The sequence below is a fragment of the Boleophthalmus pectinirostris genome, unplaced genomic scaffold, assembly GCF_026225935.1.
Source record: "Boleophthalmus pectinirostris isolate CB_2022bp ecotype Guang Dong unplaced genomic scaffold, ASM2622593v1 HiC_scaffold_8, whole genome shotgun sequence".
NCBI classification, from domain to species: domain Eukaryota; kingdom Metazoa; phylum Chordata; class Actinopteri; order Gobiiformes; family Gobiidae; genus Boleophthalmus; species Boleophthalmus pectinirostris.
The window spans coordinates 40500429-40526419 of NW_026571515.1; the positions used below are offsets into that span (position 1 = coordinate 40500429).

Genomic DNA, 25991 nt, shown 5'->3' on the forward strand with positions numbered 1-25991 from the left:
TGCTTTGTTGCTTGACGGACAATCATTTCAAAAATTGCCCGGTTCTGATTAGACCCCTCCAATTTGGCCTGAAAACAGCTATCCTCCCAAATATTAATTAACTCGCTAAACTCACTTTCCCTCCACTGACTAGATTCCGAGCCTTCAGAGCCTGAAAATTCTCTTGCATTTTTGTCCACCATGGTTGTGGCTTTCTTACAGCTTCCACCTACTTCAGCACAGAATATTAAGTAGTGAGTAGTGTTTGTGGCTTGTTGATGACATGTAGGTTGATGAATGCACTTTGGCCGTTCAGACTGAAGTCACATGTCAAAAGATCAGATATGTATCAGTTTTAGGAGCACATATCCAAGTGTCCTGGGTTGTATTTGCAAAAATCGGATCTGTGTGGTTCAGACTGTCATTAAAAGATCAGACACAGGTCACATAGGAGCCAAAAAATCGGATGTGGGTCACTTCAGGCTGCAGTCTGAACGTAGCCTAAGACCAAACTAGAATTTCCCTCAGGTTTAATAAAGTATCTGCCTGTAACTGCAGCTGTGAGCCTATGTTCATATTAATGTGCTTTACATGATTATCATTAATATGGTATATTAATGTGGAACTTCAACTCTTCAACAAATTCACCCCTATAACTGCTACCCTCAGTTAGTTCCATTTGACTGGAGCCAAACACTGGGTGACGTCACACTGTCTTAGTCCACTTCAGTCTATGGTCAGATCCCAGGCTGAAAATTCTAGCCAAGACTGGTGTATAAATGTACCACACATTGATGGAAAAGTGCTATTTACATTACAGTGAGCAGGCTTGCTTCTCCACAGATCTGACCTCTGTGACTGTCTCCATGAAGATGTGTATGTTCCACAGTACGATCCTGTCCAATTTATAAACATGACAGTCTTCAAAGTGCTGCACAGACAAATCAATACAATGACAGACAGTAAGTCATAAAAACAAAAGTGTTAAAATGCATAAAGCTAAAAACTAATAAATAAATAATGAGACGTACTGTGGGGCCAGTTCATCCAAAGCTTTGAAAACAAACAATACAATCTTAAAATCAATTCTAAATCGAACAAGAAGCAGATTTGCAGTTTGATGTGATATGTTCTTGTTTTTTGGTTCCTGTTAAAAGTTGTGCCGTGGACTTCTGTTCCACAGTACAGCATGAAAAAGTTACATAGTGCAGCTTTAACCTGTTAATCCTGCAGGTCTGGTTTGGTCAAATCCTCGGGAAAGGAAAAGTACATATAACTTGAGGGTTTTCTCAGTCTGTACATGGACCACATGGTTGATCTTGGTGTCTAAGTGAAGCTAAGACTCGGTGCTTTCTGTCTGGTCTTAATTAATGACATTATATAACATTAACAATAAATACACTAGACTCAAACACAACTCTTTCAATTACGCCCGAAAAAACCCCATATACAATTAACACTGAAAACTGCCTTTTAAACTTTGGATATACCTTCTGATACACCAAGGAACTGTAAAAAAAACATGAGATCATCACTTGTGCAAAATTTGATGCAGATAAAGCAAATTACACAGTTTTTAGTAGGAAAAAGCCCAGTCGTCCTGTGCCAATCTGGTGCCCATGTGCCACCCATGTGCCAATTAGCATCATCTGATTTTGTCAGAATAAATAATTTATTGAGAAAAAAACTAATTTTGATACACAAGGACAGTAAATAAAACATTTTCAAACATTTTTTAAAAAGCCACAAATCTTCACAACCCAAGTCAATAGACATTATTGGTAAATCACAAAATAAAGGTGGATTTGATCATTATTGAACATTAATGAGGATATTTTATTGTTGACTGAGTGATCGTGTCTCTGAACAATTAGTGTTACTCAAGTTTTAAACAATAAAAAACAGTCATTGAAGCAGCAATAAAAGGATCCGTAAGTCGCCTATTTGGACATTAAATGTAGAACATTTCTTTTTCTTTTGAACATTCAATTAAAGCAGCAATATTGGAACAAAATAGTCAATAAAATAATTACAAAAAGATTTGAAATTATGCAAACCATGTCTTAACATTTGAATATGTGTCTGTATACTGCAGATCGACATGCAGAACATGACAAGGTGACCCAAGAAAAATCTCTTGCGACCCACCTGAGGGTCGCGACTCAGTCTTGGGAAACAATGCTCTAAATCAATGAACCTGTCAAAGCCCGCCTTGTTTGGTCAGATCCTTGGGAAAGGAAAAGTGCATATAACTTCGTATTTTCCGGACTATAAATCGCATCAGCCAAAAAATGTGCAATGAAGAAGAAAGGAACGTATATAAGTCACACCGGACTATAAGTCACACTTTTTGAGGAAATGTATTTTATAAAATCAGAGACAAGTTATAGTAATAACAATAGAATAAAGAACAACAGACTGAATAGGTGCTAATAACATAACATATGAACAGTTCTTCAGATAATTGTAGCATAAACAACAGAACAAGTTTACCAAACTCTCCATCTCACTCCAAATCACTAAAATCACTGAATTCTTCATCCTCTGTGTTACTTCATAGATCCATGATGTAAACGAAGCACCGCTTCCTCTTCTGTGTAGCTGACTCAGCATAAGTTCCAGTTAGAATTATTCCAGCCTTTCTGAATCCTGACAGGATGGTTTCGGTGTCGCTGAAGTTCAGGCCTTGTCGATTCATCCAGTGACTTCAGGAAAGTTTGGCTGCATTTATGGCTGCATATTTCACTATTTGCAGCAAGAAACAGCTTTTTCTACAGGAGACATGCACAGTAGAGTGAAGTGACAGTGGTACAGGAGTAATAGTAGTAGTAGATACTGACACACAAGCGTAGAGCCTCTCGCGGCTGTCAGTCTGAAAATTTTAATCTATAAGTTGCACTGGAGTATAAGTCACAGGAAACACCCAAACCCTGAAAAAAGTGCAACTTACATACAGTAAGTGTTTTCTCAGCCTGTACATGACCCACATGGATGATGGTAAATGGTCACATTTTTCTACAGCGCTTTTCCACCTTCAAGGCACTCAAACAAACAAGGAACCACTCATCCATTCACACACCAGTGTACGCAGACACTGTGGGCAAGGTGGGTTAAGTGTCTTGCCCAAGGACACAACGACAGCATTCATCTGTGGGAGCTGGAATCACACCAGCCAACCTGTGGGTCAGTGGATCTGACCGCTCAGCCTGTGATGTTTATGTTGAGAGCTGGATTCGAACCACCAACCTTCAGATCAGCGGGCAAATGCTCTACCAACTGAGCTACTGCTGCCCCCGGATGATCTTGTTGTTTAAATGAAGCTAAGTCTTAATGATGTTAATAATGACATTACATAACATTAGCAATAAGAACACTACACAAACACAACTCTTTCCATTCCCCCTGAAAAAAAAACATCTCAAATTAAAACTGCCTTTTAATGCTGATTTAAAGTCACACTGATGTGACACACACACACACACACACACACACAAACACACACAACACAAACACATACACACACACACACACACGCACACGCACACACACACAAACACACACACGCACACACACACAACCACACACAAACACACACACGCACACACAAAACCACACACACACACACACACACACACACACACACACACACACACACACACACACACACACACACACGCACACACACACACACAAACACACACACACAGATCAAAGCAGATATGGCTGTAGGAGGAGCTGGAGGCCCATGTTCATAACAGTTGTGATGTTGTAGGGAGTATTATCTGTTACATAAGAGTGAGTTCTGTACAGTTGTAGGGAGTATTATCTGTTACATAAGAGTGAGTTCTGTACAGTTGTAGGGAGTATTATCTGTTACATAAGAGTGAGTTCTGTACAGTTGTAGGGTCACAATATTGTTTACTTTCAAATATATCGAAAAAGTGTCTCATTAGCATATCGAGTTCCGTCGTCATGGTACATCTTTGATGTTACATAACATCGGAGGTGTATAAGGTAGAGTTAAGTTCAGTTTGTCCACTTTCGTCCAGGACGGCACACAGATAGCAGCATATCTCAAGCTCTCCTCAACTTTTACAAGTCACCAGCTCAAACAAAGCTTCAGCTCCTGTTCACATCGGATACGTGGTAAGTAGTCGTTGTTAGTCGTCACTGTAACTCTGAAAATGAGACACAAATTTAAAAAAAAAATCACACTGGACGACTCTGTCTACATGTTTTGGTCCATAATGTTGTTTCTAGACACAACTCATGAGTTTTATGATTGTGCTACTTGTTACTTCAATATAATATGACTTAAGTACATGTACATAGTGTTTCAACAAGTTACTCAAGTAAGAGTAAAAGGTATTTGGGAAAACTAGTTCTCAAGTAAAAGTAATTGTAGATTAACTGTCTGGACATAACATCTAATTTGCAAATTGTAGCTTGGAGTGATAAAATATTTCAAAATGCACATGGTGTATTCAAAGGTCAGATTGTAGACAGTGTTAATAAAACACCATCAAACATGACTATGTGTTGTAGTAGTTTAAAGTGCAAAATATGATGTTGGCTCTTAAGTGTGTTGAGTTCAAATGTATTTGTGTGTTTTTACAGATGTCCATGCACAACAGGACAATGAACCCAGAAGCTAAGGTGTTGGGTCATATGTCAGCCCAAACTGAAGCCATATTGGAAGACCGTATCAGTATGGACACTGATAGAACCACACGGTCACTGAACTCTCGTGCCAAACCAGGGCCTTCTTCAAGAAAAAAACTATTACTCTCCTCGGGACAATCCTTACACCAGACCGGAGAGCCCTCTGCAGGTGGCAAAACAGGCCAACGGTGCAAGAAACTCACCTAAAGCCAGTCCCCCTCTGCCCTCTGCATCGCAGGTAAACTCCCATCCCACACACACACTCACACACAGGACACAGTGCTGTTCAGACTTTAACTGGCTTTCTTTATATCAGCCACTATTTTTTTTCTTGACGTTAACGTTTGGTGCTCTAAAGTTGCATTGTGTAGCTTTTCTGGTGGAGGTTCTGCCAAATGCTTTTGGAGATGTTATTGCTCTGAAGTGATCAGGAAGACAAAAATTAGGACTGTTGTCATAGCGATCAACAATTTAAACCAAATATAGCTCCTGAATGGAAGAAAAGTTAAGAATATTCTCTGCATCCTCTTCTCTGACCCTCTGACCCTCTCCTCTTTTCCTTCTGACTTTTTAAGCTCAAATTGTTTCTTTTCAGAATCCAGAGGAGAGGAGAGAAGAGGAGCAAGAGTTAGAGCAACCAGAAGAGATTGCGGAAGGTACTGAACCAGGTCTAGACCAGGACTTAACCAGGACTAAACCAGGACTACAACAAAACTAACTGCTGTATTTAAATGACTCTTGTGTTTTGTGTTTGCAGAAGCCTCCAGCTCCCAAAAGGCACCGGTCGAGCAGCTCAATCTAAACATCACGTAAGTCACTGTACTGATGCTCTGGGCTGATGTCATCAACAGTCCCTGGGGGCGTGATGCCAACTGGAGGCACTGCTGGTTCTGACGTGCCGCTCTTTACGTCTACGTTCAGACTGCAGGGCTTAATGCTCAGTTTGGATTTTTTTGATATTTTTTGCGAGGTCGTTCACATTTCCAGTTAAATGTGACTTGTGTGTGTGATCTCCAGTGTGAATTTTAAAGGGCCCATCTCATGAAAAATCAGCTTTTCAGATGTTTCTACCTTCTCAGATTGATGTGTGGACGTGTTGTGTCGTGTTTCAGGAACGTGATGTGCTCAGCATCACTCAACTGTCGCCTGAATCTCAGAAAAATCGCAACGACCGGACGGAATGTGGAATATAACACCCGAGGACTAAACCAGGACTAAACCAGGACTAAACCAGGACTAAACCAGGACTAAACCAGGACTAAACCAGGACTAAACCAGGACTGAACCAGGACTAAACCAGGACTAAACCAGGACTAAACCAGGACTAAACCAGGTCTAAACCAGGACTGAACCAGGACTAAACCAGGTCTAAACCAGGACTGAACCAGGTCTAAACCAGGTTTATTAAACAGTGTGTATTTGTCTTGTTTAGTTTAATCAGGTGATCATGAGGATTCGGTCTCCCAGATCCACGGCGATGATCTCAGGAAGAGGACACCTGAGCTGCACCGGAGCACACAGGTCTGACCTGAACTCACGACACGACTTTACACACACGGACAAATCTAACGCCGCCGCCGCCGCCGCCGCCGCCGCTGCACTCTAAACACAAAGTGAACATGAGCGCGCTTCCTGTGTCCCGTCAGTTTGAGCTCCCAGGGCAGAAGTGGAGGAACAAGTCACATTTTCAAAGTGGATTAGTTTTATTGTGTGTCGTTTTTCTTGAATTTTTACACAATCTTCCAACTTTTTGGCAGCGTTTGCTCATGTGTGGATCAGAGGTGTGAAAATATCAAAATATCAATATATCGCATAGTTTAATGTGATGATACAGTATCGATATCGTGGACTCATGTATTGATATATCACCAAGAATATTTTTTGCTTTATTTCACTAAATTATTTTGTTTCAGAGCTACAGTTTTGTTGCTTGTTTAGAGGAAGGAAACTCTTTGCACAAGAAGAAGTGATTTAACAAAGACTTTTAGTGTCACAGCCACAATTTAGACTCGATTTTTATTGAATCATAGCAAATCAATTTGAAATATATTGTACTGAATCGAAACTGTATCGAAGTATGTATTGTATTGTGGCTTGTGTATCGTATCGTGACCTGTGTATCGAAGTATCGTGGCCTGTGTATCGAAGTATCGTGGCCTGTGTATCGAAGTATCGTGGCCTGTGTATCGAAGTATCGTGTCCTGTGTATCGAGGTTTGTATCGTATCGGTGACTTCTTAATGGTGCCCAGCCTTGGCATGCGTAGTGTAACCATGGTAACGGCTGAACATTCGTCCGTAGACATGCATGTACAATCAGATCTCAGTTGTTGTGGTTTTCTCCGCAGTTTGGATGACGCGCACACCGCCGCTCGGAGATTCGCGCGGATCGTTCAAAAGCTGGGATTCCCTGTCACCTTCTCCAAGTACAAGGTGCACAACGTCTTGGCGGTCTCCCAGACGTTCCCCGTCCGACTGGATCGTCTTTACGAGGAGCTCCGAGGATGTTCCAGGTCAGTCCGCTGCTCCGGAAACTCAACACACGGATTTAGTTTCAAGATTCACTGTGAAAAAGACTCATGTGAGACTGGGACGGTTTATACTTTTACTTTTACTTTCCTTTTGTCGAGATAAGAAATAACCAGGTCTAAACCAGGTCTAAACCAGGACTAAACCAGGACTGAACCAGGTCTAAACCAGGACTAAAGCAGGACTGAACCAGGACTAAAGCAGGACTGAACCAGGACTAAAGCAGGACTGAACCAGGACTGAACCAGGACTAAACCAGGACTAAACCAGGACTAAACCAGGTCTAAACCAGGACTAAAGCAGGACTAAAGCAGGACTGAACCAGGACTAAAGCAGGACTGAACCAGGACTAAAGCAGGACTGAACCAGGACTGAACCAGGACTAAAGCAGGACTGAACCAGGACTGAACCAGGACTAAAGCAGGACTGAACCAGGACTGAACCAGGACTAAACCAGGACTGAACCAGGACTAAAGCAGGACTAAACCAGGACTAAAGTAGGACTAAACTAGGGCTGAACCAGGTCTAAACCTGGTCTAAACCAGGACTGAACCAGGACTAAAGCAGGTCTAAACCAGGACTAAACCAGGTCTAAATCAGGACTAAAGCAGGACTGAACCAGGACTGAACCAGGACTAAAGCAGGTCTGAACCAGGACTAAACCAGGTCTAAATCAGGACTAAAGCAGGACTGAACCAGGACTGAACCAGGACTAAAGCAGGACTGAACCAGGACTAAACAGGACTGAACCAGGACTAAAGCAGGACTAAACCAGGACTAAAGTAGGACTAAACTAGGGCTGAACCAGGTCTAAACCTGGTCTAAACCAGGACTGAACCAGGACTAAAGCAGGTCTAAACCAGGACTAAACCAGGTCTAAATCAGGACTAAAGCAGGACTGAACCAGGACTGAACCAGGACTAAAGCAGGTCTGAACCAGGACTAAACCAGGTCTAAATCAGGACTAAAGCAGGACTGAACCAGGACTGAACCAGGACTAAAGCAGGACTGAACCAGGACTGAACCAGGACTAAAGCAGGACTGAACCAGGACTAAAGCAGGACTGAACCAGGACTAAACCAGGTCTAAACCAGGACTAAAGCAGGTCTAAAACAGGACTAAAGCAGGACTAAACCAGGACTAAACCAGGTCTAAACCAGGACTAAAGCAGGACTAAACCAGGACTAAACCAGGTGTAAAACAGGACTAAAGCAGGACTAAAGCAGGACTAAACCAGGACTAAACCAGGACTGAACCAGGACAAGGTCCTGGTTCAGGATGGGTAAACCTTGTACATATTTGTGTGTATTTGTGTGTATTTAAGTGTACTTTTGTGTATTTGTGCAGTTATGAGCCGGAGCTGTTCCCTGGCCTCTACTTTCACTGTGAAAAAGTCAGGATCTGTGTCTTCAACAACGGGAAGATGAATTTCACCGGTAAAGCATCACACACCCCACACACTCACTATATGTGTCTGGAGTAGAAGTCACACCACACAAAACATGTGTAACGAAGAAAAAACACATATAAGTGTCACGTTTTGGGGGAAATTTGTTTTATAAAATGAGAGAGAAGGAGCCGACATTTCCTGTACAATAACAACAGAAGAGAGAACAACAGACTGTTACCGTCACATATTTGACTGTTCTTCAGATAAACTATAAACAACAGAACAGAACAAGTTTAACAAACTCTCCATCTCACTCCAAATCACTAACTCTACGTTCACACTGCACCTGAAGTGACCCAAATCTGATTTTTTGGCCCCTATGCTCCTGTATCTGATCTTTTGACATGTGACTTCAGTGTGAACGGTCAGGTCACATTCATCCACCTACACATTATCAACAAGACACAAACGTCACTATTCTGCGCTGAAGTAGGAGAAAATTGTTAATGAACTCCGTGTCACTGAAGTGAAGCACATCTCCACTCACCACTCTTGACTCCGTCTCCACATCCACACGTTCCTTTCAACAGACTGTCCCACAAAACACCACGACCAAAAACCTCGTCCTTCTCCTTCTCAATCTCCTCCTTAAAACAAGTAAGTTGTTCATGTTCTGGCTCCGGTACGAGAGGAACTTTAAAATCTCCAGGTGCTCGATGCTGCGTCCATGTTTGGACAACTTCTGTAAACACAGAGACGCTCGCTGTGGTTGACGTCGTCGTGTCTCCAGTGTCACATGTGGGACACTTTTGGGCCGTTTAATGTTCACACTGGAGTCACATACAAGTCACATTTAACTGGAAATGTGAACGACCTCGCAAAAACATCAGAATTGAGCGTTAAGCCCCGCAGTCTGAACGGAGACTAAATCCATTCAATTCTTCATCCTCGGTGTCACTTCTGAACAACTCGGCCTCGACCTCCGGAGGGAAAAGTTGCCCCGCAAACTCTTCTGTGTCGCTGTCGTCAAACTCAGTATCAGTTCCAGTTAGAATAATTTGGGTCTTTTTAAAAAAAAAAATGTTTCTTAAGGACAACAGAATATAACATTGAAAAAAATACAACGATCAACATTTAACAATTTCAACAATCAGCAAGAAACAGAGACAAAAACGTAAAGCAACACCCACAACAAATACAAAACAACAACAACAAGCCTCCATTTCCCCCCGACCACAAACATCAACACAAATCTGACCAAATTAAACAAAAGTCATGTTGTAGTGCAACATAAACACACCACTAGGCCTCCGTACATCCACACACCGCGGCCAGTTCACAACTGAAACTCCTTTTCTCTCTTTTTCTCTCTTTTTTCCCCCCCTTTCCCATTTAAAAAAAAAAAAAAAAAAAAGAATGTCCCAATACTTAAACCCATATTATTTTCACCATCATCCATCCATCCATTTTCGTCTGCTTATCCGGGGCCGGGTCGCGGGGGCAGCAGTCTAAGCAGGGACTCCCAGACTTCCTTCACCCCAGACACGTCCTCCAGCTCCTCCGGGGGGACCCCGAGGCGTTCCCAGGCCAGCCAGCATCATTTCCTTTAATCATTTTTTGTCATTTTTTACAAATTCAAATCATAATTTTAAAGGCATTTTATTCCCATTTTTAAATACATTTTTAGTCCCAATACTTAAACTGATATTCTTTCCTCCAGGATCATTTTCTCTCATAATTTTTTGTCATTTTTTACAAACTCAAATCATAATTTTAAAGGCTTTTTTTCCCCATTTTTAAATATATTTTTAGTCATCATTTTCCTTCCTCGTCTTTCACTGTCCGTCACAATCTCTGTTCTTTTATGGACGGTTTTGGTGTCGCTGAAGTCCAGAAGGAGCAAATCTCCATTTAAATACTGAATCCACCGATGGGGCGACTCATGGGGGAAAAGTCCAGGGGTGTTTTTTCTGGTCCCAGTCGGTCCGTGACAGAACAGCGGGTCTGAACACAGAACACGTCTCTGTCTCCTCAAATATGTTTCCATAGAATGATTCTTTGAAGTGACTCTTGTGTTGTTGTTGTTTTTGTGCAGGGAGCTCAGACCTGACTGCATACACCAGAGCGTTCCAGAGGTTGTACCCGGCTCTGTGCAAGGCCAGGCGGGACAATTAATTGATAATTAATCATTTGATTTAATTGAAGTCTTGAAATGAGCAATGCAGGTCCAACTTGAAAAAAACAATAAAACAGACTTCAAGACTTTTATTAAAATGTTTCATTTTCTTCAACAGCAGCAGCAGAAAACCTTTAAAGTAAACAAATATATAGAATAATGAAATGAAATGTACATTTTACATTTTCATTAGTCATTGAATCTATTTGCATTTTAATTAATATATTTTAATTATAATATTTGTTAATTTACCTTTTACAGATAAACTTACATTGTTTAAAATTTTAGCCGATTTAACATTTGACTAATTTATTTTTATTCTTTTATTCACACTTACACACACACACACACACACACACACACACACACACACACACACACTTTTACACACGTTTACACACACACACATGCACACACACACACTTACACACACACTTTTATACACATTTACACACACACACACTTACACACACATTTACACACACACATTTACACACACACACACACACACACACACACACTTTTACACACATTTACACACACACACACACACACACTTACACATTTTTACACACATTTACACACACACACACACACACACACACACACACACACTTACACACACACACACACACTTACACACACACATTTACACACACACACACACACACTTTTACACACATTTACACACACACACACACACACACACATACTTGTTTTTAGTACATTGTGAGACGACCTGACAGGAACCGACCTTGTGGGTGCCACCCATTCTAAACATCATACACCTCTGAAAAAAATCAGGCATGACCAGATGCACTTCAGCAGCATGAATATCACTTGAAATTAAAAAATTCAATACATGAGTTCAGACCTGACTGAGCCGTCCCATGTGGGGATGTGTCAGGTATTACTATTCTTCTGAGGAACATCTAATCACACTGCTCAGGTATACCATTCTTCTGAGGAACATCTGTTCTGACATTACTAGATGGGACCCCTATCGGGTGTGATGATCAACGGACAGACACCTGGCCCACAGACTACGGCCCTAATATAGACTGATGTGGGGTAGACGATATGGTCATTAAAGTAGAATTAGGTGAAAGTCATTTTGGATCATGTATGTGTAGTGTAGTAGGATTGACGGGTGAATAAGTCTTCGTTAGATAGGCAGTTTTAATAGTTTTCATTCAAACAATCCAGTCAAAGCGGGAGTAGCACCGGAGCAGTGCAGCAACAGGAGGATGCGTGACAAGTGACGCAGGAAGTTAAAGGAAGTTATCCCGCCACAATAAAGTTGTAACCGGAAGTGGGCTAATTGACACGGGTTACATATTAGAATATGTGTTTTACAGATAGATTGGATAACTGTGTTTCATGATGACAGTACGTGTGATGTCTATGCATGTCTCTACTCCTGGTTGGATGGATTTAACATTTTTTGGACAATTTTTTTTTTTCCCTTTGTTTAAAGCAAACAGAACAAACAGCACCCAATGGCCTTGTGTTTACCCAGCACAGCACGCAACAAAATTTGCACTGCATTTTACCAGTCACATATGTGAGCAGGGGGCAGCCATGACAACAGCGCCCAGGGACCAGTGTGTGGGAACAGTACCATGCTCAGGGTACCTTAGTGGCACAACTGGCAGTTGCTGCATTCAAACTTGCAATCCTGCGGTCACAAGTCTGATACCTTAACCGCCAGGCCACCACTGCTTTCTGGTTTTGTTTTTGTTTTTTGGTTCCTTCTATTCTGTCTGGACACTGGAGGTCTACATTGTTAATTTAACTTCACCCCATTGTGAGCCATATGAATTGACATCTGTACCAAAAAAAAACCCCAAAAAACTACAAACATGTCTACGGAACCACAACTTCCAGCTGTTCTTGAGTAATCCCAGATAGATGTCTGCCATTGTCTGATTACACTGATAGACCTCCAGGTATAAAATGAACTGCTTTGTAAGTAGTGTGCAATGCCCTGATGATCTTTTGACCCAAAGCTTGGAAAGAATTAAACACAAACTTTTTTGCTTGGATCAATGTGTGCAAAGATTTTCTGTTTACACATGAAGAAGAAAAATATCACCTGAACATTAAACAAGCTCTTTATTAAGTTCCAAAAACCTATGTACCATCTGACTGACTGAACTAACATATGGCACACCTTCACATGTGTCAAAAACAATGACACACTAAAAAGAAATGTTAAACTTTATGCTTTCCTCTTTAGCGCTGTAATTCTATTTTTGATATAAAATTTGATCGCCTTCCAATCTCTATTTTTCAGCGCTTCTGGCTCTGATTTAAGGCACCTGTCACAATCATCCTTCCCTGGAACACGACAGGAGTGAATGAAACTGATCATGTGCCTTTCAACTGCATTCATCTCTTCTTTTTCCCAGGGCCGCCTCTTCTGTGGCTTGCGAGCTAAAAAAGAAATAACAAATAGAATGACAAATTAGTTTAGCACAGCAATTGTGAAGTGTGGCTGAAATAAAGCGCAATATACAACATAGTTCATCACAAATACCCACAGTTTCAAATGCCTCTTGGCCAATCACAATACACGGTCAGGACTGTCATACACATGTTCACTATTTGAAATTCCACAGTAATGTGAGTTTTAGAAACTGCAGTTCTCGGTAGAGTTCACTAAACTCAATATATAATAAACTGAATAGCTTAACTATTGTTTTGTGTGGCCTGTCAGTGTATGAAGTGCCATTATTAAAAGTGGAGAAGCTTGAAAGGGTGGTTAATGCACATGTCAAAAAGTAGTTAGGTGTTCCACAGTGTCTAAGCAGTGTAGCTCTGTATGGAAAGGACATACTTCAGCTGCCAAAAAATAGCCTGGTAGAAGAATTCAAGTATGCTAATGTCAGGACAGAGCTATTGTTATCAGGGAGTAAGGACAGGATAGTCAGCTAGCCCCTAACCCCCGAAGGGGCAAAAGTGGAAACCAAAGATAGCAGTGTAAGAGGCAGAGGCAGCCCTTAGGCATGGAGAGACTGCTGGGAATATCCAGTTTAGGCGAGAAGGCATGGGGCGTACACCAGGGAAGCCAACTTGGAGAAAGGAGGATCAGAAGGAGGAAAGGAGGTTAGTTGTAGAGCAGGTCTGCAGGCAAGAAGAGGCTAGCAGACAGGTAAAAGCTGTGGCACTAGCAAAGCAGGGTTAGTGGTCAACTTGGGAGCAAGTACAGACAAAACAGATTACTTGGAGGAAATTGTGGAGTATAGAATCTAGTAGGCTAAAGTTTCTCTTGGGAGCAACCTACAATGTTTTGCAAACACCAGATAACCTGAGGTTCTATGAAACTTCTGTATTATATAAAGTAAATGGCTTTATGAGCATCATTTCTATGGAAGTCTCTGCAAAATTTTACTACAGTGCTAACTGTAGGCTGTGTATAGAGCGAATCGGGCAAGGTGGGCGCGTGGCATCACGATGGTGGCTTCCCAACGTGATGTCAGCCATTAATTATGATGGACAATGGTATCGCCCATCGGCCCAACCCTATTGAACAGGAAACCCATGTGTGTACTTCCTCTAGGAAGTACTCTATCTGAACTACAACTATGCACAATCTTTACTGCTGTTCTTCTGGGCAACTCCTTAACACACCCTGCTTGATCTAGGAGGGGGTGCCTCCTTTCCATTCTCAGATTGGGACCCTCCCCCTTCTGTCACTTGTCACTGCAAGTATATTGGATTCACTATTCAGTACTTTTATGTCACTCTGCAAATGTAATGTCTTTGGTACACATACCATATCCTTACCGGTCTTTGACTTTGTCTTCTGGAGAGGCATATCATCTCCATCGGAATCGTCACTCCATTTTCGCTTTTGAGGCTGACTCATGTCAGGAACTACTGAATGACAAGATGAACATTACAAGTGTTACGTCAAAATTCATGTAGAATCCCAGCCAACATGAGAATCACAGACTGACATCTTTCTATCTACTCTATATAGCTACAGCAGCCATCTGTTTAATCTGATTTGAGAGTTGTGTTGGTGTTGAAGATGTATCAAGATGTTTGTTTTAAAGCATTACACTATTACATTAGACTTAGCTGATGCTCTTATCCAGAGAGATTTACAGATATTTACATGGTTGTAGTTACAGTCCCTGGAGCAGTGTGAGGTTATATGCCTTGCTCAAGGGCATTTTAACCATGGGTAGGGGCAGGACTCGAACCAGCAACCCTCTAATCCCAAGACCAACTTCCTAACCAGTAGGCCACAGCTGCCCAACATTCATTAACTTTGGCCTGATGTTGCAAGTGTATATAAATATAGGGTGTGCTAGAATTACAGTATGATTATATTGTGTCTGCTGTTTCTCTACCTGTGATGGAAATGTTTGGACCTGTGCTGCTGTCTTTTTAAACTTTAAGAGATATTTTGATTGCATGCAAGTAAAAGGGGTTTTTATTATGATTACATTTCAGCTTTTTAAAAGGACCTACTGACACCCTGATTAGGGACAAAGTTTTGGATACATAGTACACGAATATCTTGGGTTACATGACTAAGTAACATCAAAGCACATACCTTCCATATCCTGTTCACACGCCACCTCTGCAAGTTCATCTTCGGACTCAGGATGCTTGTCCAACTGGATTGTTTCTGAATAGGTGGTATAAAAATACAGTACAATGTAGTCATTAAGTGTTATGATGTTGTGCCCATTTAAAGGTCAAAATCACAACACTTGACTTAAAGGTTGTATGGAGGATTTTTTTTTTGTTTTTTTTGTTTCAAGTTGTCAATGATAGCATTATAGAGGTGCAGTAGCCTTGTAATTATGATGACCAAAAAAAAGAGAATAAAAATTCATCAACTCTGGACGTGGTGGGGCCAGCTAAACATTTGCCAATAGATAACGACATTGCCTCGTTATCTGTTAGCTGACAGGCTATCAATCAAACTCCCTACGTTTCTAGCGTAACTGACCTGCCTGCGCGCCGCCGGTACGTGGTTTACGTACGCCTGTCACGCAGTCCACAGACGCAAGACGCACAGACGCTGTTTACTCCACCAACGCAACAGTTCTTAGCGGCTTTTTTTGACCTATATCTTCCTCGCAGTTAGCACAAAGTTTGTTGCAATGGCAGACAAGAATCCAGGAGCAGTTAGCCGCAAAAGAAAGTCCGTTTTTGAGGTCGCTGAAAGAAGAAGACAAGGGGAAAAGCAGCGAAGCCAAACTAAGGTGATTCTTGTAGATTCATTCCAGCGATGGCGCGACTGAAGCAGACGCAGGGTCTAAAGACTGACGCATTGGTCGCCAAATTACTCCTGGACAGGTAACTTCTGCTTATTATGAAAACGTACTTTATTTCCAAGAGCTAGTCAAACGTTTTTCAGGACACGAAAGCGATATCCTATGTCTGAAAACGTAATTTTCAAGGCAAAGAAAGAGTCCGCTTGCTGCTGCGTGTTGTAGCTAGTTCATTCGCACTGAATCTCCGCGCAACCTTCTCTGCTCCCCTTTCCTACTCCTGTCCCCGCTGCCCGTTCCGCTCTTCCCCTTCTCCTCACTTCTACGGGCACGGAATCTCCGCGCACCGCTCCCCTCTCCTCTCTCCTCTCTCCTCTCTCCCTGCTCCGCTCTTCTCTCTGCTCCTCACTTCTCCGCCTTGCCTAACCAACACTGTAGTTAGTTGTTTACAAGTCATGTGCAGCGCACCGGCTGTAAACAAACCTGTTTCTGGCGTAGTGAGGAGGCGGGAGAAGGCGTTTCTACGTAGGGAGCTGTAGGGGAGGGGGGGTGGTTTCACGCATGCGCAACATTTGAAAAAGGACAAACAGTCGCTGGATTTCTCGTTCCTTGGAAAATCCTCTATACAACCTTTAAGCAGAAACTACATACCCTTAACTCCTTAGGTTCTTTTTAAAGACAATACAGTAAAGTGTCTTTACTTTGTTGACAAGTTTCAGCTGTAAGCTGCAAGCATCTTCAGATTTGTCCCCGATGTTCGTGCTGATGTGCCATATATCAGCTGTTGCTGAGACACCGGGTAGCAAGTGACCTGTAGGTCCATCAGGCTGACCACATCTACAGGAAGTAATAGCAGCTGATATATGACACGTCACCACCAACACCAGGGACAGTTCTGAAGATGCAGCAGCAGAAACGTGTCAACAAGGTAAATACACTTTACTGTATGTCTTCAAAAGAACCCAAGAAGTTAAGAGTACATAAGAAGACAAAATGAACATTTTTGGAGAAACTACATACCATTTGGATCAATGGTGATCTGCTCAAGGCTCTTGCCTTGGAACTCCGCAAGGCGTCCCTGCTCCATGGCCATCAGGATTTTACTGATCTTGACAAGTTGAAGGGTGCCCTCCGGTAACCGATAAAACTGCCGATGCACTCTGATGTCATGACCCATGAAATCCGCCAGCTGGTCAAGCTCTGTTTCCTGAAGGTTTAATACTTTAGATAAGGTAGCCATTTGCTTCCTCAGTCTTGTTGAGGTGAGTGAGAGAGGATTCTTGACACCACAGCTTTGGACAAACTGCCGGATGCAGTCTGACCCTCTGTAGTGCGACATCGCTCCTGGTCTGGCAAACACATATGCGTTTTCTTTGAGGACACCACACTCATTTCTCTTTTGATGTAGTACATCAAGTGCTTCCTGCATCGCTGGGCTTAGGAGGACAGCAACTTTCCGACCTCTCTTTCCTCTCATTTCTATCCTGGTGAAATGATGGCAGAGCTTTTTCTCGAGCTCAGAGAGAGCAAGGTTGACGTCTTCGTGAGGTGCTGATCTGTCTCTTGATGTGAATGCAGACAGGGACATTTTGGACACTTCCCCTTCTCTACGCCGGTTGAACAGGATAACCTGGGCCAGAGTCACCTTAGCCAAGCTGGCCCAGTTCTGCGATGATGCCTCAGATTCCAAATCATGCTGGTACTGCTTTTGCTTCTCATCCAGGTAATTGTGTAACTTCTGCACATCTGCTGTGAAAGGTAGCAGCTGAGGTGCGTTCCACTTGGACTCGCTGAGGCTCTTCAAAGATGTGGCTGACACAAGCTCGTGCCATTTCGCATCATAGATGTTTCGAAAGGAGCGGGCTGCTTCTGTGGCATCCTTGTCTCCTTTAATAATTGCATCACTCTCCAGGAGCATAGACATCTTCTTGAGGCTGTGTCCAAGTTTCAAGGGAAGTGATTTAGCATTGCTTTTATTGCTTTGTGCTGTGTGTTTCACTGCATTGACTGTCTGCATGAAGTTTGCTGGTATGAGATATTCTCTGATCGTCTTCATGTTTGTGACCTCACCACCATGTACTCGAAGTCGACCAAGCTCCCTCAGTTTTTGACGGATATATTCGTGCTTGTCTAAGTCAGAGCCATGCTTGTTGTATAGGTGCTTTCCCAACTCCATGATGCACCAGTCACTTTTGACCGCATGTGCAACAACATCCTGGTTCATGTTGTTCACCAGTTTCCATAGCTCTTCAGAAATTCCAGCAGGTGTGGGCTCTGCAAAGGCACAGAGGGCTTGGACTCTAGTTTTTCCCGGTTTGGGATTAACAATGTCAGGTTTCAAATGGCAGATTTGCACATGTCTCCACATTGCACGTTTTCTGAACAAACCTTGGCAGTACACACAGTGCATGTAGTCTTTGGCTTGGGAATTTTCTCTTGGCTGCTTGCGTGCAACCAATTTTCCTTTGCCTGTTCTCAAAACTTCGGTATTATGTGCAAAGTTACCTTTGTTTCGAAGAGATTCTAAGTGCACTCGTCTTTGTTTTGAGCCCTTTGGGAAACTCAGTGCTTTTGCTACCTCCACCTCCTTGTTGTGTTTACGCTCCAAATGTGTTGAGATTTTCAGGAAAGAAGACCCACAATAAAGACAGAACTGTTTCTTGTTATACATCCGAGATCCATCTTCTTTCTTTCTGACACCAGGAATGGATACTGAGGTACTTTCTCCACATCCCCTGCTCGGAGAACATGTGGAGTCAGGAGTAAAGACTTTTGTTGCACTGCTTCTGCTACTGCTTTGACATGGAGTTGCACGGCTTTTGCTTTTCGGAGTCTCCTCTGACAAGGATGGTGGTAATGTTTCACAGATCGTGCTTTCATCTGTACTTTCTCCACTTGAAACTGGAACATATTCTTCTCCACTATCAGGACTGGTGTCAAAAAGCTCCTCAGATCCATCAGGAATGTTCTCTTTCATCTTCAAGAATAACAACAGGTAAAATACACAACACAAATACACTCCTCATTCTAACAAACTATTAAAGAGTCAGCATTCTGCTTATCATGACAAGTAGTACATGTACTGTTTCTTTAATAGAAGTCAGCCTGCTGTTGGTGGGACCAGCCAGAAAGCGCTGTTCAATAGTTCTGCAGTATGATACAATATGCAGCACGTTATGGGTGGATGGTTACTCCAAGCTGAGCGATCATTTTGCAGAACATAACTTGGCCTCGTAATTGGAGAGGCTCAGAGCATCAGCGCCACATCAGCAGTACGTCCGGCAGTGGGGAGACAAAGGCACCTGGGCACCAGAGTAGGAGAAAGAAGCGAGCGGCTCTAACGTACCAACAGTCGGTACCCACAGACACCAACGTGCCGTTACCTTAACACACAGCAGAGGACTAATGACCTGACTAGACTCACTTAAGGCCTGTGTTATGCAACTGTTACCAAGATTTGTAAAAGGTTCCATAGCGAGAACGTAATGATCTCTACACAGGCGTTTTAGCATTGTCTCGAGAAGACGATGTCCTGACAATACACGCTTCACAGCACCATTTGCAACAATGGGCATTCACAATCGGGTCATTCAAAGCGCATGCAAGGAGCTAACGCAACTTAAGGATGATGGAAATGGTCACCAAATGCATCTATGTAGGTTGTCCCAACCTAAGGCCTGGGTTTGTTTCCAGTGGAATTGGCTTTGGGTCCACCACCTCCTAGATATAAGAACAGGGAGGTGGCAGATCCAAAGCCAACTTCACTGGACACAATTTGTTCATGTAAAGAGGCTAAGTGGCGGAACCGAGAGCTTACAAGCGCAAATAAACAGGTAGCAAATGGTTAACAGGTGTTTTCCCAGTAGGATAACACCCGCGCCTCACTTGATGAATGCAAACTGGCTGGTTCTGCCCACCAGAGGTCTGCCTCCTGTTCAAGGGAGGGTACGCATACAACCCGTCACATATAGTCATAACTTTACAAATCATTTGACCACTCAACTAAACACAATGAAGACATCTATAGTACATGGAAATGACACATTTGTTGGTGGGACTTACAAAGATGCTTTTGGTCCTCCTAAGCCTTGGCACAATCATTTGTCGAGCATCATCATCTCCATGTTTCATACTGGAGTCAGAAAGATCAAGCCCAAAAGGAATCTTCTCTTTGCTCTTTAATAAACACAAATGAAAACAGTTTAAACAAACAATACATTATATATTGTAACTAATAGCTACTGATCTGTATTGCTTAGATTAATAATTAAGATGAAATTTTATTCCGACTGAATCTAGATCGGAGGTCTTCGACACAGGTCCTGGAAAACTAATGTATGTGCAGGCTTTCAAAATGTCACCTAATACACATGTATATTTAGGTAATTTAGGACCTGACAAGCAGCTGATTAGATGAATGAGATGTGCTAGGTTAGGACTGGAGAGAGCCTCAAGATGAGTAGCCCTCTAGGACCAGAACTGGCAATGGTCTACATGTTATCAGGGTATTACAGTGCAAACAGCAAAAGCAGATATTTAGTCTATATACTGTACAATCCCATGCTCAAACTTGCAAGTGTGCTTGCTTATGATTAACTAAATTGATCAACAATACAAACAATTGCCAACACTAATATCCGTTTCTCAGTATAATGAAAATGGTGAGCATTCACCCAATAGTAACCCCAGTGAAAACAAATACAAGTCTTAAAACATGATTCAAATTTGTCAGAAAATATCAAATCAAATGACTGTTTTCAAATCCAATCAACCTAAATCAGCATCCTAACGGTCACATCGGTCAGTGTCTTGCTAGCTGTAGGTCAATTTTTTTTTTAAATCCAGTCATTTGATTGGACCGTGAGGAAAACTTAGAAAATAAGGTTCTGTAAATGAGACCCTATGGGCATAGGCCCTCTGCCGGAATCAAATTTTGATGATGCAGGATGGGGTGGATGACCAGGCAAGGTGGAAGCTACAACAATCAAAAGTGGAATGGATACAGTAGAGGCCTGTCACTTTTTAACATGGCCATCATAGAAGAATGGAATGTGAAAGTGTCCATCCTAGGGACGGGCATTCGGTGAAATTTTCTTTATCGATCGTCGGAAGAATTAACGATCGATTATCGATTAATCATTAACGTTTTTATATTAAAATTATCATCATTATTATTAATATCTGCACTAATCTGCATAAATAAATTCAACTTTACGACATATAAACCGTAACGACTCTAGAGCCACATCAATCCGTTTGAAATTATAATGTGTTTAATTCAGTTCTGCACAACTCTCACAAAAACAAAACTTAAAACCGCATCACTAATTTGCGATATATAGCGAAGATAAAACTACAGCTCTTGTGTCGCTGATGCAGTCAATTTCTGTCGGATTAAAAGACACGACTCAGCGGAATACAGGTTAGTGTGATCATATTTGTGTTTGTCAAAACCAGGACACCGTACGAGGGGCGGGAGGTCGGGACTCGTCATCCACATTGTGCAACTCTCACCTGGCAAAGCTTTTTCCCACCGAAACATATGTGCCGCTTTATACACTGTGCACATGAACTCACACTTGTCCCGAACGGAAAGCGTGGACTTTCTTGTACAAGTCATCGTTGCGCATCATTCATATTTGCACTTCAGTACGCTGCAGACTGACCGACTGTTTGTGTTTCGCTCCTTCTGAGTGCCGAGAGCTACACGTACTGACCCTGTTTGGTCACTCTACGCTACGCACAGCAACCTACATTCGGTTTGTCGATTAAAATTAACGTAATCGATGAAATTCTTAACGATCAATTATCGATTAATCAACTAATCATGCCCATCCCTAGTCCATCCACTCCTATGTCAAAACAATGCCATTTCAAATGACCAAAAATAGTCTAAAGAACAGGCAGAATTCACATATGTAATTACAATGTCATGACTCCCCTTGACCCAAATTGTTTTTACCACAGTAGATTTATAATTACATGGACGTGCATAGCTTGATTCAGCTATGAGTGCTCAAAGTAGGAAATGTTCTATATAAATAAAAGTGGATTTGATTGAAAGTGGATTGGCATTTGTGCTGTGCTGCCTAAACCTAAACAAGCCATTTCACTTTCATGTATTTTAAAACGCAAAATATCTTGCTGTAAAAAACAAAACAAAACAATGAAACAGTGAATGAGCACTTCAAAATCTATTCTATCAAGACAGTGACAGGTTGAAATGCGGGCATGCTTAGTGACAGGGCGCTATTGCTGAAATTACTGAAGTTGCTACAAAGGACAAAGATACCTGCATGGTGGATGGGGGAACATCTTCTTTAGTGCTGGAACTGATGGCTGATTCGCTGGAGTCTGAGTAGGTTACCAAGGTGGACTTGGCTTTTTCAAAAACCTTTTTGTCTTGCAACACCATGCTGGAGCTGCATACAAAGGAACTATTCTCTAAATCCTTGACAAAGGAGTCTCCACTGCCACCCTAAAACATTCAAAGAAATTTAGATTATAAGACTGCATGTTTCAAATCAAACCAAAAATAAATTGGGAGGGATCAAATGAAATGTTCAGACTGAATCTTTGTCATAGATGCAAGCAACCAGAATTTATTACCAGACCTGTTGATTGTTGCTGCAAAAATGATGCTAATGCAAACAGAGTCATCTTAAGCATGTCTTGTGTTAAAAGAATTGTTTAAAAACGCACCACCACGTCAGTGTGCAGTCAGTATACAATCAGAATGTAACCTTGTTAGCACAACCCACATGCTACAAGCAATTCTTGGATCCCTATCAGAGTTTGGCTCCACCAGTAAACATCCTTTCCTTTATAATCTGTCCCTTTACATGGCCCACACAAGGTTGTACCTGAGACTGTGTGTGTGTCACCTGTATTATCATAAACTTGGAGTGGGGGATGGGTACAGATACCCCACAAGGTTGTACCTGAGACTGTGTGAGTGTAAGCAAGAACCATATCTGATCAAACCAGCCCACTAATCCTCAAAACTGAGAATACTCTATGACATGATCTTGAACCTCATTACACCTAGTAAGTGTGTGTGTTTGCATTGCCTCAAATCACAAACACGTTGACAAGTATCTAAACACAAAGTCTGGTAACAGATTTTTACCTGCAAGCTGGGGGGTAGAACCTCTTCCTGTTGCATCACTGGGTTCTCCACAGCTTCGTCAGGAGAGTCTCCATCAGCCTAAGATATGAATTACAATCAGTTATTCAGAATTGGTATGTGTAGTACTCATCATACTACACAACAGCTATACAGTAGCATGTGTCTTCTACTGGGTTGAGACCATCAGCCAGTCAGCAACTCATTTTAGCTCTAAATCATTACACAAGCACTCCAAGTTATACCCAACCTCCTGTTTTAGCAGAAATACACCCCTGAAGAACATCAGCATTATTTGAAGTATACAGTGTATCATTATATACTATATATATCTAGATAGATAGATAGATAGATGGAGATATATCCTTTACAAGGGTATATACAAGGGTCACCTGGCCACGAGGGCAGCAGTCAGTCAAAAGATGATATAATTGATAAAACATATACAGAGGCACATACAATGTCACTGACAAACCTTTTCTCTCCATGGCCAATTGTCATCTCCGTAGTCATAAGTAATCTCCTCTCCACTGTGTATGTCTCTAACAGCGAACAGGCAGAGGTGTGGCTTTCTACCAACTAATATCCTTTTCATCCTACAGTTAGGATGGACATGATCATCGTTGACCAGCCTTCCCAATGAGCCGTCTTCCATCGCAGCATCAATGCTTCAAATTAGACATAAAGTATCAAAAGTCAAGCAGGACATTAGGCCAAGATCATCTACTGATTATTGGAAGCTTGTATGGCCAGAAATTTAAGAAAAACTTTGGTGTAAAATGAAAACTGGCATGTTAAACCGAGTTGGTATGTTTGCTGAAATAAAGCGCTAGCCTGTTGCATTTAGTCACAAATTTTATCATAAAAGGGCTATGGGCATAGCATTATTTTTTAAACCATAAAAAACAGCTTGAAGAAACATGCCAATTTTCGTTTTACACTAAAGTTTCCCTTTAACACCCACCATACAGTAAATGCTTACCACCATTTCTTTCCATGCCACATGAAGTCGAACATGAAGCCCAAGCATTTTGCATTATATATCCTCCTCCTCCTCTCTGATTCCTCAAGGTCAATAAGTTGTCCTCTATATTCGACCACAAAATCCCTTTTTTGAAAAGGCAACAGGGCAAATACACCCCTGCCTGTTCACAGAAGTAAGAGTTAGTAAAAAATGTATTGCCCATGTTAGCAACATGGTGAAGCTGCAAAAAGAACCCTCATTTCACCTAAGACACATGTAATATAACTATCCTCAGCAGATATCTTCAGTACAAAGTACCAATTAACACTGATTGCAGAGACACTTACCTTTAGTGGGGTTTATGTATTTAACATCCAACATGGCAGTCTGGTCTGTGCCACTGATGACATGTTGCTCTGCTACACTCTGAGGGGTTACCCTCCTTCTCGCCATTTTACCTGTAGAAAACAGATTAAATGGGGAAATTCACTATTTATCAATTTAAGTCCTTTAGAACTCTAGCCTGAATCTAAAACATAGAAACAATACTTTCACTGATAATTCCAGGATTTGAACTTAAATCTCTTGCATTACTACAAGCACAAACGTGCATACACACACGTAAGCAACACAAGGCTAGGTAAAGATCTATGCCCTAATCATTATGCTACCAATATATCAAACATGCCATATATCAACATTGTCAGAACTTTTACCTGAAAAAAGTCACATGTTAAACACTGTGATAAAAAAGAAACCATACTACCTCTCAGAGGTAGTACATATACTTATTACACTAAAGCTGTTGAAAACATCTTAATAAAGAAATATGAGAATAGTAGTACATGCCCAAATAAGAATGCATACCACAATGATGAAAACTACTAGATTTCTTGGCTAACTACCTATCACACATATACTCAGGATAGAGACAGGGCAATGGACAAGTGCAACCCTTGATAGTGACACACAACATGGAGTGCTTCAGAAGAACGTCAAGACTGGGACTCTCAAATTTATGTTAAAAAGTTAATTCAATACATCTCGTAATTGCAAAATAAGATAAAACTCTGCAAAAAGCTTGACCTTACTACAAGTCTGATAGAAGAGGCAACGATGAATTCTGACATACACGTTGTTACCATTGTCCATTGGTTCATGTTACAATAAGAAATTTCACACAAAAATTTCTGAAAGGCTTATGTGGCAAACATCGTTTGCAGTTATCCATATAGCAGAGTCGGTCTCTGCTTCCAGTTTAGCTTCTTGTAATGTGAACCAATTACCATTGCTAACATACACGTGTATGTTAGCAAAGCACTGAAGTCTGGACGCGAAGCTTGGCTAATAATCTCTAATTTATTCTCTCATTACAACTAATTATAGTATTTTTTACGGCCCAATGAAATGTCATATATGTGAATAAAGTGGAAAAGTAGCTGGCAGAATCTAACATCGTCTTCCATCAAACGTTTTCCCAATCGAGGATGGCGATTGGTTAGCTAGCCTTGCTCCGGTATTAGTTTAGAAAACACATGCAAATTGGTTTGTACAGTGTCCCCAATCCCCTAAATAACTAAGAATACATTACTTCTGCCTCGCACCGCACCTCTCCGCCCGTCCGCCGCCCCCGCCCGTACACCTCTCCGCCCGTACACCGCCGCCGCCGTACCTCTCCGCCCGTACACCGCCGCCGCCCGTACCTCTCCGCCGTACCGCCCGTACCTCTCCGCCCGCACCTCTCCGCCCGTACACCGCCGCCGCCCGTACCTCTCCGCCCGTACACCGCCGCCCGTACAGCCCCCGGTCCGTGAAATATTGTCAGATGTAAAACCACAACATCCGTGGCGCAAAAAGGGTCGGGGACACTGGGTTAGCATACGTAGGCTAGTCTAACATTAGCTAGCAAGGGATGCTATTCTAGCATTAGCTC

The 25991-nt window shown here is 41.9% G+C and overlaps 2 protein-coding genes and 1 long non-coding RNA gene across 5 annotated transcripts; 2 read left to right on the plus strand and 1 right to left on the minus strand.

Moving 5' to 3' along the window:
- Positions 1-5235: 5235 nt before the first annotated feature.
- Positions 5236-5838, plus strand: LOC129412314 (uncharacterized). Its single transcript, XR_008633654.1, has 3 exons — positions 5236-5297; positions 5399-5450; positions 5754-5838. It is a non-coding gene; the product is annotated as an uncharacterized LOC129412314 (long non-coding RNA).
- Positions 5839-5879: 41 nt separating this feature from the next.
- LOC129412437 (uncharacterized) lies at positions 5880-10788 on the plus strand. The gene is made up of 4 exons (XM_055166390.1): positions 5880-6162; positions 6988-7152; positions 8516-8604; positions 10654-10788. Exons 1-4 carry the CDS (start codon positions 6089-6091, stop codon positions 10731-10733), a joined length of 408 nt encoding a protein of 135 aa, XP_055022365.1. The 5' UTR covers positions 5880-6088; the 3' UTR covers positions 10734-10788.
- A 2048-nt stretch (positions 10789-12836) lies between these two features.
- Positions 12837-24856, minus strand: LOC129412454 (uncharacterized). Of its 3 annotated transcripts, none has more exons than XM_055166468.1 (10): positions 24406-24856; positions 24077-24239; positions 23570-23762; positions 23098-23175; positions 22261-22446; positions 20031-20144; positions 16989-18945; positions 15302-15376; positions 14524-14613; positions 12837-13170 (listed from the first exon to the last, which is right to left on the minus strand). In XM_055166468.1, the coding sequence occupies exons 1-10, from the start codon at positions 24509-24511 to the stop codon at positions 12956-12958; spliced, it is 3177 nt and encodes a 1058-aa protein (XP_055022443.1). In that variant the 5' UTR covers positions 24512-24856; the 3' UTR covers positions 12837-12955. The 3 variants fall into 3 exon arrangements, with proteins under 3 accessions (XP_055022443.1, XP_055022442.1, XP_055022444.1); XM_055166467.1 differs by having other exon boundaries at positions 14524-14616; XM_055166469.1 differs by having other exon boundaries at positions 12990-13170; positions 14513-14616.
- Between the last annotated feature and the right edge of the window lie 1135 nt (positions 24857-25991).